The 16,834-nt window shown below is 50.5% G+C and overlaps 1 protein-coding gene across 1 annotated transcript in view; it reads left to right on the top strand.

Moving 5' to 3' along the window:
• Positions 1 to 240: 240 nt before the first annotated feature.
• Positions 241 to 16,834, top strand: part of ARPC5L (actin related protein 2/3 complex subunit 5 like) — a 40,564-nt gene continuing 23,970 nt past the window's right edge. The window contains exon 1 of the mRNA XM_040442562.1: positions 241 to 576. Coding sequence (XP_040298496.1) covers positions 431 to 576 — 146 coding nt within the window. The 5' untranslated portion in view covers positions 241 to 430. The remainder of the gene's footprint in view (positions 577 to 16,834) is intronic.

The following is a 16,834-nucleotide window of genomic DNA, read 5'->3' as shown; positions in this document are numbered from 1 at the left end:
GTGGAAAACCACAAGGTCCTGAAGGGGTTAAAGGGAAAATTTCAGATAGTAATATAGGAAGAAATTGTTGTTTCCACTCATATTAAGGAGAATTTTCCTCACATTAATCCCAAATAACGTTATTTCACAGTGAGGACCCCACCACAGCCTCCGGCCACTCTGGTTAGAGGGTCGCAGCTGCTAGGCAACAAGCAGGCGCCATCTTTCCCCTTCCCTCTGTAGGGTCGCTGACGCGTTTCCGCTTCCTTTCCACTCTCCGCCCGCCGGAGCCACCGGAAGCGGAGGGAGCCGGGCGGAAAGGAGCGGAAAGCCCGTGACAGCCACCAGAGCCGCCACCTCCCTCCTGTCACCCGGGTCACACCCCCGCCAGACCGCCGGGACACCCGCGCTGTCACCCCGTCCAGTGTCACACCCCCGTAGGTGTCCGGCCATGGCCAAGAACACACTGTCGTCGCGTTTCCGCAAGGTGGACATCGATGAGTACGACGAGAACAAGTTCGTGGACGAGCAGCTACAGGAGGAGCCGGCGGAGCTCCAGGGGCCGGACGAGGGCGAAGTGGACGGGCTCATCAGGCAATATCCTTGTGGTCCGGCAGGATCAGGTTTGGGGGGGCGGCAGACTCCATTCATCTGCAGTGGTATTGAGGGGGTTAATACTGGTGACCCCATTGTGGGGTCTGCTCAGAACGGTCTTTGGTCACCCCCTTTGGCCCGGCTCAGAGGAGATCTACCTAATCAATGACAGGGTGATGGAGAGTCTCGCTGGTGCCGAAGGGGTTAACTCTCTTGGCTGCAGAAACGTCCCCCTCCTCCCTCAGATTTCCCCAGTACATGAGGTGATCAGAAGCAGCACACGGGGGCCCCGATGACCAGATATTACCTGCTGTGGCACTACAGATCCCAGCAAGTTGTCGCCTGGATTTCTCTCCAGTCTGGTTGTGGCCGCTGTTCGGTTTCTTACTGGTTTTATTACATGTTGTGTCCATGTATTGGGTGTCCATGTATTGGGTGTCCATGTATTGGGTGTCCATGTATTGGGTGTCCATGTATTGGGTGTCCATGTATTGGGTGTCCATGTATAGGGTGTCCATGTATAGGGTGTCCATGTATTGGGTGTCCATGTATTGGGTGTCCATGTATTGGGTGTCCATGTATTGGGTGTCCATGTATAGGGTGTCCATGTATAGGGTGTCCATGTATTGGGTGTCCATGTATTGGGTCGTTTGTCCAGGAGGGTACGGCATGGAAGCAGACAGACCGGTGGGCACTACCGCAGCGCCGGACAAAACCTTTAAAACAGAGTTTTATTTTTCATTGGTTACGTCTGATTTTGGGTGACAACCAATATGTCCTCTGAATTGGTTGTCACCCTGCTTTCCTTAGCCCTCGGGCTACCAGATTATTTAGGGTTCATGCACCTAACAGCAACCGTTTACTGCCAACAGCCCCCCCCCTTGTGCCAACAGCTCCCCCCCCCTTGTGCCAACAGCTCCCCCCCCCTTGTGCCAACAGCTCCCCCCCCCTTGTGCCAACAGCTCCCCCCCCTTGTGCCAGCAGCTCCCCCCTTGTGCCAGCAGCTTCCCCCCCCCTTGTGCCAGCAGCTTCCCCCCCCCTTGTGCCAGCAGCTTCCCCCCCCCTTGTGCCAGCAGCTTCCCCCCCCCTTGTGCCAGCAGCTTCCCCCCCTTGTGCCAGCAGCTTCCCCCCCCCTTGTGCCAGCAGCTTCCCCCCCTTGTGCCAGCAGCTTCCCCCCCCCCCCTTGTGCCAGCAGCTTCCCCCCCCCTTGTGCCAGCAGCTTCCCCCCCCCTTGTGCCAGCAGCTCTCCCCCCCCTTGTGCCAGCAGCTTCCCCCCCCCTTGTGCCAGCAGCTCCCCCCCCCTTGTGCCAACAGCTCCCCCCCCTTGTGCCAGCAGCTCCCCCCCTTGTGCCAGCAGCTTCCCCCCCCCTTGTGCCAGCAGCTTCCCCCCCCCCCTTGTGCCAGCAGCTTCCCCCCCCCTTGTGCCAGCAGCTTCCCCCCCTTGTGCCAGCAGCTTCCCCCCCCCTTGTGCCAGCAGCTTCCCCCCCTTGTGCCAGCAGCTTCCCCCCCCCCCCCTTGTGCCAGCAGCTCCCCCCCCCCTTGTGCCAGCAGCTTCCCCCCCCCTTGTGCCAGCAGCTCTCCCCCCCTTGTGCCAGCAGCTCTCCCCCCCCCCTTGTGCCAGCAGCTCTCCCCCCTCCTTGTGCCAGCAGCTCTCCCCCCTCCTTGTGCCAGCAGCTCTCCCCCCTCCTTGTGCCAGCAGCTCTCCCCCCTCCTTGTGCCAGCAGCTCTCCCCCCTCCTTGTGCCAGCAGCTCTCCCCCCTCCTTGTGCCAGCAGCTCTCCCCCCTCCTTGTGCCAGCAGCTCTCCCCCCTCCTTGTGCCAGCAGCTCTCCCCCCTCCTTGTGCCAGCAGCTCTCCCCCCTCCTTGTGCCAGCAGCTCTCCCCCCTCCTTGTGCCAGCAGCTCTCCCCCCTCCTTGTGCCAGCAGCTCTCCCCCCTCCTTGTGCCAGCAGCTCTCCCCCCTCCTTGTGCCAGCAGCTCTCCCCCCTCCTTGTGCCAGCAGCTCTCCCCCCGGCATGCGTACGTCAGGAGGTCAGTGCAGCCCGGGACCATGGACATGCTGTGGAGTGTCTGGAGGCCCCCTGCTGGAAGGGTGAGTATTGCGGGCCAGCGGGAGACCACGGAGCGGGAGTAATAGCAAGCGCTTCACTCCCGCTCCGTGGTCACGTGACACAAACGAATCTTAGATGCCAAAAATTTGCATCAAGGATTTTTTTGTGTCGAATTACTCTATTCAATTACTCAGTTGACTGTGTTTGGACGTCTCCTAGAAGGCAGTGCAGCATGCTGGAAGTTGTAGTTCAGGGGGAACTGCACACAATGTGGATCAGGTGTGGTTTTTTTTTTCTTCAGCGCGGATTTTCATGCAGAAAACAAACACAACATAATGCAGCACCAGGAAAGCGGGGGAGATTTGCTGGATTTGCGTATTTTGTGCTCGCGGAAACAAAAAAAAAATAATAAAACCCTGCAGGAGGATTCCACACCTTTGATAGAGCGGTTGTCCCCATAGACCTCAATGGAGTTGTTAAAGGAGTTCTCCGGGCCGAGCGGTGGCCAGGCGCGAGTCTGAATCTCTCGGTAGCGCTATGGCGAGCGATTCAGATTCAAGCATGCGCTGTAGATAATATCGCCAGGCTAGGATCATATGCCCAATGGACAACATGTGATCCCAGAAGTGGCCACCGCCGCGCAACCGGGAGAGGACTTCTTTAACATAAACAGAAAACCAAAAAGGGCAACAAAAACCACATAAAAACACAAACACTGCAATAACTAGTTTGGATTTATGTGTTGTTTTTATATGGTTTTCTGTGCTCTTATAACAGCGGGAGTCCCCTTTACTATGCATTACGTTTTATACAGGGCCCGACAGAATATTTTTATTTATTTTTTTATTTATTTATTTTGAATCTGTTTTTGCACAAATTTGTGACTGTGTTGTCAATGGCCGCGCGGCACGGTGTGGTCGTATCCTTACGGAGGTGAGAAGCAGTAGGGCACACGCCATAGTACGGAGCATTGAGACCCCTGTGTGCCCATGTGAATGCTGGGAACATAACGCCTGCGGTATTGTTGTCGTAGTCAGACCTGGGAAAGCTGAGTGACGGGAGCCCTCATGGCCGTGGCCTATATTTTCTAAAAACCTCATGGAGGACACGTCCGATTCTTCTGTCTTCAGGGGTGATTGTGGTGTCTTTGTAGGGAATTTGTAGGTGCTGCACCTTTAATAAGCGCCCCCCCACCTCACACACACTTTATAGGTACACGTGCCACTGAATGGACGTCTTTGTAACCCACTGGCATGGGCGTGACTTCGGTAATGAAGGGCTCTCGCCCGCCACACCCTGATTATGTTTGACTTGAATGGGTTGTAAAAAAGCCGGGCTTGTTCAGTAATGAGCGCTGCATTCCTCACCACAACCTGAGAAAGGTACTTGTAAAGGGCATCTGTCAGCAGTTTTGTACCCTTTGGCACTGGCTGACCTGTTACATGTGCGCTTGGCAGCTGAAGGCATCTGTGTTGGTCCCATGTTCATATGTGCCCACATTGCGGTTTTCATGTATGCGAACAAGCCCCTAGGAGCAATGGGGGCGTTGCCATTACACCTAGAGGCTCTGCTCTCTCTGCAACTACTGCGCCACTGCACTTTGATTGACAGGGCCAGGCAGTGTAAATGCCATCACACCTGGCCCTGTCAATCAAAGTGCAGTGGGTCCGGCAGTTGCAGAGAGAGCAGAGCCTCTAGGTGTAACAGCAACGCCCCCGTTTTGCATATAATAAAACATCATTTTTCTCAGCAGTGTGGGCACATATGAACATGGGACCAACACAGATGCCGTCAGCTGCCAAGTGCACACGTAACAGGTCAGACAGTGTCATAGGGACAAGTCTGCCCTTTAAAGGGAACCTGTCATCAACATTGTGCTGCCCATACTAACGGCAGAATATAGTAGAGACAGGTGAGATGATTTCAGCGGTCTGTCGTTTAAAAGTTAAAAGTAGTTGCTGAGAACCAACATCACAATCCTTGCAGACCGGGCCTGGAGAAGAGTCACGGCCACCTGAGAAGAGTCCTGGTTATTAATAAACTCCTGCTGATGACTGACAGTCTGAAGCCCCATTCACACGTCCGCAGTTTCGTTCCGCAAAATGCGGACCCATTCATTTCTATGGGGCAGCACGATGTACTGCCCGGATACGGAATTGTGGACCTGCACTTCCGGGTCCGCCATTCCGTTCCCCCAAAAAATAGAACATGTCCTATTCTTGTCCGGGCAAGCATAGGCATATTCTATTAGTGCCGGCGATGTGCAGAACGCACATTGCCGTGTCCGTGTTTTGCGGATCTGTGTATCCACAAAACACGTTACGGACGTGTAAATGGACCCGAATGCCTAGTTTTCTCCCTTTCTCTCTAGGAGAGAACGGCCAATCATCAGCAGATGGGCGAAAGAGCAGGAGATTATAATAACCAGGACTCTTCTCAGGTAGATTTGACTCTTTTTTAAGGCCTGGGCTGCAATGATTATGAGGCTGGTTCTCAGCAACCACTGACTTTTAGCTGATGAGTGACACACCGCTGAGATCAGCATTTCTGTCACTAGTTCATACGGCCCTCAGTGAGGTCAGCATAACGTTGATGACAGGTTCCCTTTAAGGACACTTCCAGCATAAGTAACCTCCCGGAGACTTCATCTTCTCTGAAACGTTTTTCACTGATTTCTTCCTTATACTTCTGCTTTGCGGCCATGTTGGTTGTTGGCAACTGAATTGTCAAGAGTTTGATAGAACCGAACAACTCGGTTCTCGCTCCCTTTTGTCAGCCATTTAAAGGAGAGGTCCACCAGTATTCTCCAGTGGGATCAGCGGTGGTACCTTCAGGGGAAATATCTGCTCCCTGATCATTGCTTTACCTCCATTTAGGATATCCCAGCGGTTTCTTCTGTTTGCACGTGTGGCGTGCGGCCTCTTTGCTCAGTAACTTTTCACACAGTTCCTTGTCTGTAAGCGTCTAGATTGGTAGCAGCCAGCATGCGGTGAGAGGCAGAACCGGATATTCCTGTCTGGGATGCTGCGCTAGGAGATCCCGAGACGTCCAGGCATATTGTAATATAACTTCTTACAGAAAACCTCCTCTTTCTTCACTTATCAGCTGCTTCTTTTCGTAATGGTAAAAATCCTGTGGAGATTCCCTGAGAGATTGGGTTACAGTTGCCGCCCATAGAAGTCTGTGGAGGAGGGAGGTACAACAAGAAGGCTGCCTTCATCCATTGATGAGATTCGACAAATCGTTGCGTAGCTTTTATGTGCGGAAATGGATCTGCTGTGCGGATTTTAATATCAAGTCAATTGTTTGTGCGACTCGTAGGTTTTGGGGTCCGCAAATTGCAGATCCCGGCTGTGTGCACGCCACTTTTTTTTTTTTTCATTTTTATAGTATTTTTTTCAAACTGCTCTCGAAATGTTCTATCCTTGTCCACAAAACGGACAAGAATAGGACATACGGACGCGGACAGCACACTGGTGCTGTCCGAATCTTTTGCGGCCCCGTTGAAGTGAACAAGTCCGAATCCCACCTGCAAAAAATACAGAGCGAACATACGGTCATGTCCATGAGCTCTTAGAGGTAGTGGTTTTCCCCATAGACTTCAATGGGGTTGTTAACGGAAACAGAAAATCAACAAAAAGCGGATTAAAAACCGCACATGGATTTACGTGTATTTTATTTCATGTGGGTTATCTGTATACAGATCCGCACTGTGAGCGGGTAGCCTAAAGGGAAAAACAGGCACAGAGCGCTTCGTAGGGCAAATAGTTTGGATCCGTGCGAAAATGTCTGATAACAGGGAACACTAGCCTGTGCATCGTCACATCTCTCTCTCTCCATATAGTGTGCGGTAGCAGTCTGGTGATCTACCAATCATCAGCTGTAAAAAAAAAAAAAGAGACTGCTCTCCATCCAAAGAACAGATGTAGACAGCGAGGGCCCAGGATAATTAATTCAATCCTGTAAATGAAGCCAGTAATTGGTATGGAGAGGGAAGGGGAGGTGGAGTGAGCTGCAGCAGAGAGGCACTGTACATATAAAAAGGGGCGTACATACCCCAGTGCCGGATTCGCGGCCACACTGCTCAGTACTGCTGTGCTACAGAGAAATAGGGGTGCAGGGTCCCCTCTGTGTGCATTGTATGAGAAATATTATAGCGGGAAAACTAGTGAATAATGCTGGAAATTCCATAAATCGCCCCAACAAGTGCGCCCATAAACATAACTCTGATATGCTGAAGACATTTCTGTGACTGTCTGCCTGATGGGGGGCTTGCCGAAATCCATGTATGTGCTACAGAAACAACCCTCTTCATATGTGTGGAACTTATCAGTCACAGAAATTTCTGCAATAAATCTGCACTGTGCGAATTTACCCTTAAAGGTGTTTTCTGTGATTCATATTGATGATGTATCCTCAGGACCTGGTCATCACCATCTGATCTATGTGGGTCCGGCAATCCCCCCCCCCCCCCGCAGCTTGAAGAGGCCCCAGCGCTCAGGTGCAGTCTAGGGACTCCTCCTAGGCCAGCGACGTCACATTCATCCGTCACGTGGCCTCTGGCTCAATACCAAGCGCGGGCGCTATACAATGTACAGCGCCACACAGGAGTCCCGGAAAACCACTTTATGGCCGTTGCCATTTTGTGGTCTGCAAACCGCAGATGTGCAAAATATGGACACCGCACTTTTCTTGGTCCCTTTTTATAGAAATGCTGCTTCTTCTTCTTCCGCAAAACGGACAAGAATAAGACATGTTCTATAATGTGCGGAGAGCACACAGATGAGATCCGCATTTTTTTAGTAGATCGCACATGGACCCATTCAGCAAAAAATGCGGATCAGCTGTTGACCCAAAATCCAGTCGTGTGCATGAATGTTTAACAGCTCCCTCTATCTCAGCTGTGCCGGCAGCCGTCTGATGCTGTCACTTTGCATGGCTCTGCCTTGTGTCCCGCAGCTCTGGTTTACACAGACCTGCTGCACCGTCACATCCAAGTCGTGCTCCCATTGCCTATTTTAGAAATGCGCGGGCCCCGGCTTTCAGTACAGCATTGTGACTGTATGAAGTAACATCTGTATTCCTGGAGAGTGAGCCGGCCGGGGGTGGGGGACTGCTGCCAGAGGATTAGGATTTCATTTCTCATTTACTTAATAGAGCCTCGCCATTAAAATTATTACAATTATATATATTTTTTAACCACCTCAGCCCCCAGAGCTTAAACACCCTGAAAGACCAGGCCACTTTTTACACTTCTGACCTACACTACTTTCACCGTTTATTGCTCGGTCATGCAACTTACCACCCAAATGAATTTTACCTCCTTTTCTTCTCACTAATAGAGCTTTCATTTGGTGGTATTTCATTGCTGCTGACATTTTTACTTTTTTTGTTATTAATCGAAATTTAACGATTTTTTTGCAAAAAAATGACATTTTTCACTTTCAGTTGTAAAATTTTGCAAAAAAAACGAGATCCATATATAAATTTTGCTCTAAATTTATTGTTCTACATGTCTTTGATAAAAAAAAAATGTTTGGGTAAAAAAAAAATGGTTTGGGTAAAAGTTATAGCGTTTACAAACTATGGTACAAAAATGTGAATTTCTGCTTTTTGAAGCAGCTCTGACTTTCTGAGCACCTGTCATGTTTCCTGAGGTTCTACAATGGCCAGACAGTACAAACACCCCACAAATGACCCCATTTCTGAAAGTACACACCCTAAGGTATTCGCTGATGGGCATAGTGAGTTCGTAGAACTTTTTATTTTTTGTCACAAGTTAGCGGAAAATGATGATTTTTTTTATTTATTTTTTTCTCACAAAGTCTCATATTCCACTAACTTGTGACAAAAAATAAAAACTTCTATGAACTCACTATGCCCATCAGCGAATACCTTGGGGTGTCTTCTTTCCAAAATGGGGTCACTTGTGGGGTAGTTATACTGCCCTGGCATTCTAGGGGCCCAAATGTGTGGTAAGTAGTTTGAAATCAAATTCTGTAAAAAATGACGAGTGAAATCCTAAAGGTGCTCTTTGGAATGTGGGCCCCTTTGCCCACCTAGGCTGCAAAAAAGTGTCACACATGTGGTATCTCCGTACTCAGGAGAAGTTGGGGAATGTGTTTTGGGGTGTCTTTTTACATATACCCATGCTGGGTGAGATAAATATCTTGGTCAAATGCCAACTTTGTATAAAGAAATTGGAAAAGTTGTCTTTTGCCAAGATATTTCTCTCACCCAGCATGGGTATATGTAAAATGACACCCCAAAACACATTCCCCAATTTCTCCTGAGTACGGAGATACCACATGTGTGACACTTTTTTGCAGCCTAGGTGGGCAAAGGGGCCCACATTCCAAAGAGCACCTTTCGGATTTCACCGGCCATTTTTTTCAGAATTTGATTTCAAACTACTTACCACACATTTGGGCCCCTAGAATGCCAGGGCAGTATAACTACCCCACAAGTGACCCCATTTTGGAAAGAAGACACCCCAAGGTATTTCGTGATGGGCATAGTGAGTTCATGGAAGTTTTTATTTTTTGTCACAAGTTAGTGGAATATGAGACTTTGTATGAAAAAAATAAATAATAATAATCATTTTCCACTAACTTGTGACAAAAAATAAAAAATTCTAGGAACTCGCCATGCCCCTCACGGAATACATTGGGGTGTCTTCTTTCCAAAATGGGGTCACTTGTGGGGTAGTTATACTGCCCTGGCATTTTCCAGGGGCCCTAATGTGTGGTAAGTAGGTAAATGACCTGTGAAATCCTAAAGGTGCTCTTTGGAATGTGGGCCCCTTTGCCCACCTAGGCTGCAAAAAAGTGTCACACATGTGGTATCGCCGTATTCAGGAGAAGTTGGGGAATGTGTTTTGGGGTGTCTTTTTACATATACTCATGCTGGGTGAGAGAAATATCTCGGCAAAAGACAACTTTTCCCATTTTTTTTATACAAAGTTGGCATTTGACCAAGCTATTTATCTCACCCAGCATGGGTATATGTAAAATGACACCCCAAAACACATTGCCCAACTTCTCCTGAGTACGGCGATACCACATGTGTGACACTTTTTTGCAGCCTAGATGCGCAAAGGGGCCCACATTCATTTTATGAGGGCATTTTTAGACATTTGGATCCCAGACTTCTTCTCACGCTTTAGGGCCCCTAGAATGCCAGGGCAGTATAAATACCCCACATGTGACCCCATTTTGGAAAGAAGACACCCCAAGGTATTCAATGAGGGGCATGGCGAGTTCATAGAAATTTTTTTTTTTTGGCACAAGTTAGCGGAAATTGATATTTTTTTTTTTTCTCACAAAGTCTCCCTTTCCGCTAACTTGAAACAAAAATTAAAATCTTTCATGGACTCAATATGCCCCTCACGGAATACCTGGGGGTGTCTTCTTTCCGAAATGGGGTCACATGTGGGGTATTTATACTGCCCTGGCATTCCAGGGGCCCTAAAGCGTGAGAAGAAGTCTGGAATATAAATGTCAAAAAATTTTTATGCATTTGGATTCCGTGAGGGGTATGGTGAGTTCATGTGAGATTTTATTTTTTGACACAAGTTAGTGGAATATGAGACTTTGTAAGAAAAAAAATAATAATTTCCGCTAACTTGGGCCAAAAAAATGTCTGAATGGAGCCTTACAGGGGGGTGATCAATGACAGGGGGATGATCAGGGAGTCTATATGGGGTGATCACCCCCCTGTAAGGCTCCATTCAGATGTCCGGATGTGTTTTGCGGATCTGATCCATGTATCAGTGGATCCGTAAAAATCATACGGACATCTGAATGCAGCCTTACAGGGGGGTGATCAATGACAGGGGGTGATCAGGGAGTCTATATGGGGTGATCACCTCCGTCATTGATCACTCCCCTGTAAGGCTCCATTCAGACGTCCGTATGCGTTTTGCGGATCCGATTATCCATCTATCAGTGGATCCGTAAAATTCATACGGACCTCTGAATGGAGCCATACAGGGGGGTGATCAATGACAGGGGGGTGATCAATGACAGGGGGGTGATCAGGGAGTCTATATGGGGTGATCAGGGGCTAATAAGGGGTTAATAAGTGACGGTGGGGGGGTGTAGTGTAGTGTAGTGGTGCTTGGTGCTACTTTACTGAGCTACCTGTGTCCTCTGGTGGTCGATCCAAACAAAGGGGACCACCAGAGGACCAGGTAGCAGGTATATTAGACGCTGTTATCATAACAGCGTCTAATATACCTGTTAGGGGTTAAAAAAATCACATCTCCAGCCTGCCAGCGAACGATCGCCGCTGGCAGGCTGGAGATCAACTCGCTTACCTGTGTGCGCGCGTTCACAGGAAATCTCGGCCATCGCGAGATGACGCATATATGCGTGACTCTGCGCAGGGCTGCCGCCTCCGGAACGCGATCCTGCGTTAGGCGGTCTAGGGGTGGTTAAAGCACTGTTCAGATGAAAGGGGGTGCACAATATACCGTACAACAGCAGCGACCTACCTACCCAGCATAGGGTTCGAATGATTGTTGATCCGAGGCTTCGTTCCTGAGTTATGATGCTTTTTCTTAACATGCAAATGAGGCCTTTGGTGCAATGAGGGCGTCACCATTGCTCCTGCTGCACCCAAGCTCCGCTCCTCTCTGTGGCCAGCCCCTCCCTCGCTGCTTTGCCACTGCCTGGCCCTGTCAATCATAGCAGCAATAGAGGGGCCGGCCACAGAAAGGGCGCTGGTGTAGATTTTGGGTTTAATTTTACGTCAGTTTTTACTGATATAAATTATAATAAATGACAGCCCGCTGAGCCCTGCACCCCCCACTCCCTGACCCTCTCCTCCCACTTTTTGATGAGTGGGGTACAGAATGCCCCAAAAAGTGAAGATTTTTGTGTAGTGTGCACTAAAATTTGCAGCTTTTTGATGCAAGAACAATAAATGCCCCCCGTTGTGCCTAGAAGACGATGAGTTGTGGGCACTCCATATGACGCCATGTACAGGGCAATTATTCTCACTCAGAAGTATGAATGCTGGAGGAAAAGCCTTCTTAAAGGGGTTGTCTCACTCCAGCAAATGTATCCTGCAGAGGAAGTTAATACAAGCCACTTACTAATGTATTGTGATTGTCCATATTGCCTCCTTTGCTGGCTGGATTCATTTTTCCATCACATTATACACTGCTTGTTTCCATGGTTACGACCACCCTGCAATCCACCAGCAGTGGACATGCTTGCACACTATAGAAAAAAAGCGCCATCCTATGTGCGCTCCCGCGGTCTCTGCCACCAGAGAGACCAGCACTTTTCCTATAATGTGCAAGCACGACCATCGCTGAATGAATTACAGGGTGGTCGTAACCATGGAAACAAGCAGTATATAATGTGACGGAAAAATTAATCCAGCCAGCAAAGGAGGCAATATGGACAATGGCAATACATTAGTAAGTGTCTTGTATTAACTTTCTCTACATGATAAATGCCACTCACTGAAGTGAGACGACCCCTTTAAAGGGTTTCTGTCACCAGATTTAACCCTATTAATCTAGCTGACATTAGCGATGTGCTGATGTCAGCTAAACCTAACTAGCCTGTTCCTACTTTTATCTATGCCCCCGTTACGCCAGAAATCTAACTTGTATAATATGCTAATTAGCCTCTAGGAGCAGGGTGGGGGGGGGGGTTGCCCCTGCTCCTAGAGGCTCCGTTCTCCCACCTCTGTCCACTCCCTGCTACACTAGATTGAAAGGGCCAGGCAGCGTTGGTCTCCTACCTTCAGCCCTGTCTGCAGTGTAAGTCTCGCTCCGTTCAGTGTGCGCAGGCGCAGTGAGTGAAGGGCGCTCGCCAGCTGCCTCACTGCGCCAAATACTGAACGGCGCAAGATTTCCCCAGCGCACAGGGCCGGCATTTGGAGGTGAAGGCTGCCTGGCCCTTTCAATCTGGTGGGAGAACGGAGCCCCCCCCCCCGCGCCTAGAGGCTAATTAGCATATTATAAAAGTTCGATTTCTGGCGTAACGGGGGCATAGATAAAAGTAGGAACAGGCTAGTTAGGTTTAGCTGACATCAGCACATCGCTAATGTCAGCTAGCTTCGTAGGGTTAAATCTGGTGACAGAAACCCTTTAATGCTTTATTCCAGCCACATTAACACAGATACGGTCTTCTATAGCTTATGCGTTTTGATCAACGATCTTAGTCATAGCACGCGTGTGTGTCCAGTGGAACATGCTGCGATCTTTGAGATATTGGATGCATATAGTTCAAGAGGTTGCACAGAGCCATATTATGCTCATGTGCATGAGGCCTTAAAGGGGTTGTCCAATAGATAAAGGAATCCCCGCCATTGCCCTGGTTTTATTTACTGGCGGGCAGCTGATCATGTGATTGCTGTGGCCCAAAACTGGCCTCACCGCCAACCATTGCTGTGTCCCAACCCACCGAGCATCTACTGTGTGTGGTCATGCCCCGACTCTCATAGCAAATGATGGGGAAGAGCGGAGTCAGGTGTGTGAGAAGTTACCTCTATTCTCAGGGGAGATAGGCCTCCGTCAGATGTCTGGCAGCAGCTTCCCCCCGTGAACACAGGCACTCTCGGCCAGGCAGCAGCTTCCCCCCGTGAACACAGGCACTCTCGGCCAGGCAGCAGCTTCCCCCCCGTGAACACATGCACTCTCGGCCAGGCAGCAGCTTCCCCCCCGTGAACACAGGCACTCTCGGCCAGGCAGCAGCTTCCTACCCGTGAACACAGGCACTCTCGGCCAGGCAGCAGCTTCCTACCCGTGAACACAGGCACTCTCGGCCAGGCAGCAGCTTCCTACCCGTGAACACAGGCACTCTCGGTCAGGCAGCAGCTTCCTACCCGTGAACACAGGCACTCTCGGCCAGGCAGCAGCTTCCTACCCGTGAACACAGGCACTCTCGGCCAGGCAGCAGCTTCCTACCCGTGAACACAGGCACTCTCGGCCAGACAGCAGCTTCCTACCCGTGAACACAGGCACTCTCGGCCAGGCAGCAGCTTCCTACCCGTGAACACAGGCACTCTCGGCCAGGCAGCAGCTTCCTACCCGTGAACACAGGCACTCTCGGCCAGGCAGCAGCTTCCTACCCGTGAACACAGGCACTCTCGGCCAGGCAGCAGCTTCCTACCCGTGAACACAGGCACTCTCGGCCAGGCAGCAGCTTCCTACCCGTGAACACAGGCACTCTTGGCCAGGCAGCAGCTTCCTACCCGTGAACACAGGCACTCTCGGCCAGGCAGCAGCTTCCTACCCGTGAACACAGGCACTCTCGGCCAGGCAGCAGCTTCCTACCCGTGAACACAGGCACTCTCGGCCAGGCAGCAGCTTCCTCCCCGTGAACACATGCACTCTCGGCCAGGCAGCAGCTTCCCCCCGTGAACACATGCACTCTGGGCCAGGCAGCAGCTTCCCCCCGTGAACACATGCACTCTGGGCCAGGCAGCAGCTTCCCCCCGTGAACACATGCACTCTCGGCCAGGCTGAGTGTCCAAGTGTATGAAGGGAGGTTGGAAGGAATAGCTGCTGGCCGACCGAGCTGTCTGAATGTCCAACCTCATCGGGAAACCAAACTCCACCGTATGTCCTGTACATTTGGAGAAGACCATAGTCCACCCGTTGTGGTTCTGAGGTTTTGGGTGACGGATGCGTTGGTGTTCTTACATGGGCTCTGCTCAGTATTACACTTTTGGCCCTTGCCAGTCTCTAGCTTGTGATGTCAGTGCTGTGCACCCATGGGTGGCTCTCTCCGGGGGCTTTGTGCATGTTGGGGCAGGTGCTGTGACACAGTCCGGGGAGGAGAGCGGCTCTTGTGCTTTGCACTGCACATACCTGACCGTCTGCTTATTTAAATGTTTTTTTTTTTATTTGCAGCAGGAAGGATTGTTTGCATGAAAGGGGTTTGTCCCACGAAAAATATTCCGCATGTTTCATACCAGCACCTGGATCTGAATACTTTTGTAATTACAGGTTTAGTTTAGCCACTGACTTATTCACTGAAATCGTTTTCTAATTGTTGTGTCCACCAAGCTAAGGTGGTTGCACATGCTCAGTTCCATCTTTCAGCTCCAGTAGAAAGGACACTCCCCGTGAGCTTGAATTAAAGGGAACCTGTCACCGGGATTTTGTGCATAGAGCTGAGGACATGGGTTGCTAGATGGCCGCTAGCACATCCGCAATACCCAGTCCCCATAGCTCTGTGTGCTTTTATTGTGTAAAAAAAACAGATTTGATACATATGCAAATTAACCTGAGATGAGTCCTGTACGTGAGAGGAGTCAGGGACAGGACTCATCTCAGGTATATTTGCATATGTTTCAAATCGTTTTTTTTTTACACAATAAAAGCACACAGAGCTATGGGGACTGGGTATTGCGGATGTGCTAGTGGCCATCTAGCAACCCATGTCCTCAGCTCTATACCCAAAATCCCGGTGACAGGTTCCCTTTAAGTCTAGCCGAACAATTGGAGCAAGGAATGGGGAGATCTCTGGACCCATGGGAGGTGCAGGGCTGGTTCTAGCGTTATTAGAAAAAGACTGTCATACTATATGATGACTGATTTCCATTTTTCACAATAATCATGGGGTGATCCCTTTAAGGGTTGGGTTACAAGGCGATCTTGGTTCGGTTGTCACGCCCTAGGCTTGGAGTGAGGTGGTGCTAGCATGGAAATGAATGGGGTCACATCTCTAGTCACATGTTTACCCTGACCGAAGAATTGCAAAAATTCCAGCAATTCTGGGGTCTTAGTCGCGACACGCTTGTGAGTCAGTCTGCGACTAGCAGTGTAATTACAAGAAGCCGCCCCATTCACTTTAATAGGACGGTTCTGTAGTAAGCACTTAGGAATAGTAAGGAGCCGTCGCATAGAAGTGAATGGGACGGCTTGTAATTACACTGCCCACCGCAGGCAAACAATGAAGGGAAGGCAGCACTCGCACGGAGGGTGGCCTTTACCTTCCACCAGCTGATCGGTGGGGGGGCCGGACCCCCGCCAATCTGATATTGGTGACCTTACCCGAGGATAGGTCTTCAGTATTAAAATCCCGGAAAACCCCTTTAAAGGAGTTCTCCGAGATTTTGATATCAATGGCCGGTCCTCAGGTTAGATCATCAGTATGTGATTGGTTGCGGTCCAACTCCCTGCACCCCGCCGATCAGCTGTGTGAAGCAGCCATGGCATTCTGGTGTGTGCTGCATAGGCCAGTGACATCACGTTCATCGGTCACATGGCCGAGGCGCAACTCTGCCCCATTCATGTGTATAGGGCTGAGCTGCAATACTAAGCACTGCCACTCTACAATGGGCGGCACTGTGCTTGGTAAGCTGCAGTGCTCACCGGAGCGTTGTGGTCTCAAAATATCAATTTGATATTTATAACTTATCCTGAGGATAGGACATCAATATTAAAGGGGTTGTCCCATGACTAATGTAAAAAATGAAAATCAGACATCATATAGTACATGGCAACCTCTTTCTAGAACCAGCCCTGCACCTCACATGGATCCAGAGATCTCCCCATTCATTGCTCTGCTAGATTTATATCAAGCTGAAGGGGAGTGTCTTTTCTGCTGCAGCTCAGGGGGCGTGTCTCATCTCCTCCCTCTCACAGCTCGCGGGGGCGTGTCTCATCTCCTCCCTCTCACAGCTCGCGGGGGCGTGTCTCATCTGCTTCCTCTCTCAGCTCGGGGGGCGTGTCTCATCTGCCTCCTCTCACAGCTCGGGGGGCGTGTCTCATCTGCCTCCTCTCACAGCTCGGGGGGCGTGTCTCATCTGCCTCCTCTCACAGCTCGGGGGGCGTGTCTCATCTGCCTCCTCTCACAGCTCGGGGGGCGTGTCTCATCTGCCTCCTCTCTCAGCTCGGGGGGCGTGTCTCATCTGCCTCCTCTCTCAGCTCGGGGGGCGTGTCTCATCTGCCTCCTCTCTCAGCTCGGGGGGCGTGTCTCATCTGCCTCCTCTCTCAGCTCGGGGGGCGTGTCTCATCTGCCTCCTCTCTCAGCTCGGGGGGCGTGTCTCATCTGCCTCCTCTCTCAGCTCGGGGGGCGTGTCTCATCTGCCTCCTCTCTCAGCTCGGGGGGCGTGTCTCATCTGCCTCCTCTCTCAGCTCGGGGGGCGTGTCTCATCTGCCTCCTCTCTCAGCTCGGGGGGCGTGTCTCATCTGCCTCCTCTCTCAGCTCGGGGGGCGTGTCTCATCTGCCTCCTCTCTCAGCTCG

Source organism: Bufo bufo, chromosome 8 (assembly GCF_905171765.1).
Source record: "Bufo bufo chromosome 8, aBufBuf1.1, whole genome shotgun sequence".
NCBI classification, from domain to species: domain Eukaryota; kingdom Metazoa; phylum Chordata; class Amphibia; order Anura; family Bufonidae; genus Bufo; species Bufo bufo.
This window is presented reverse-complemented; position numbering and strand designations above follow the sequence as displayed.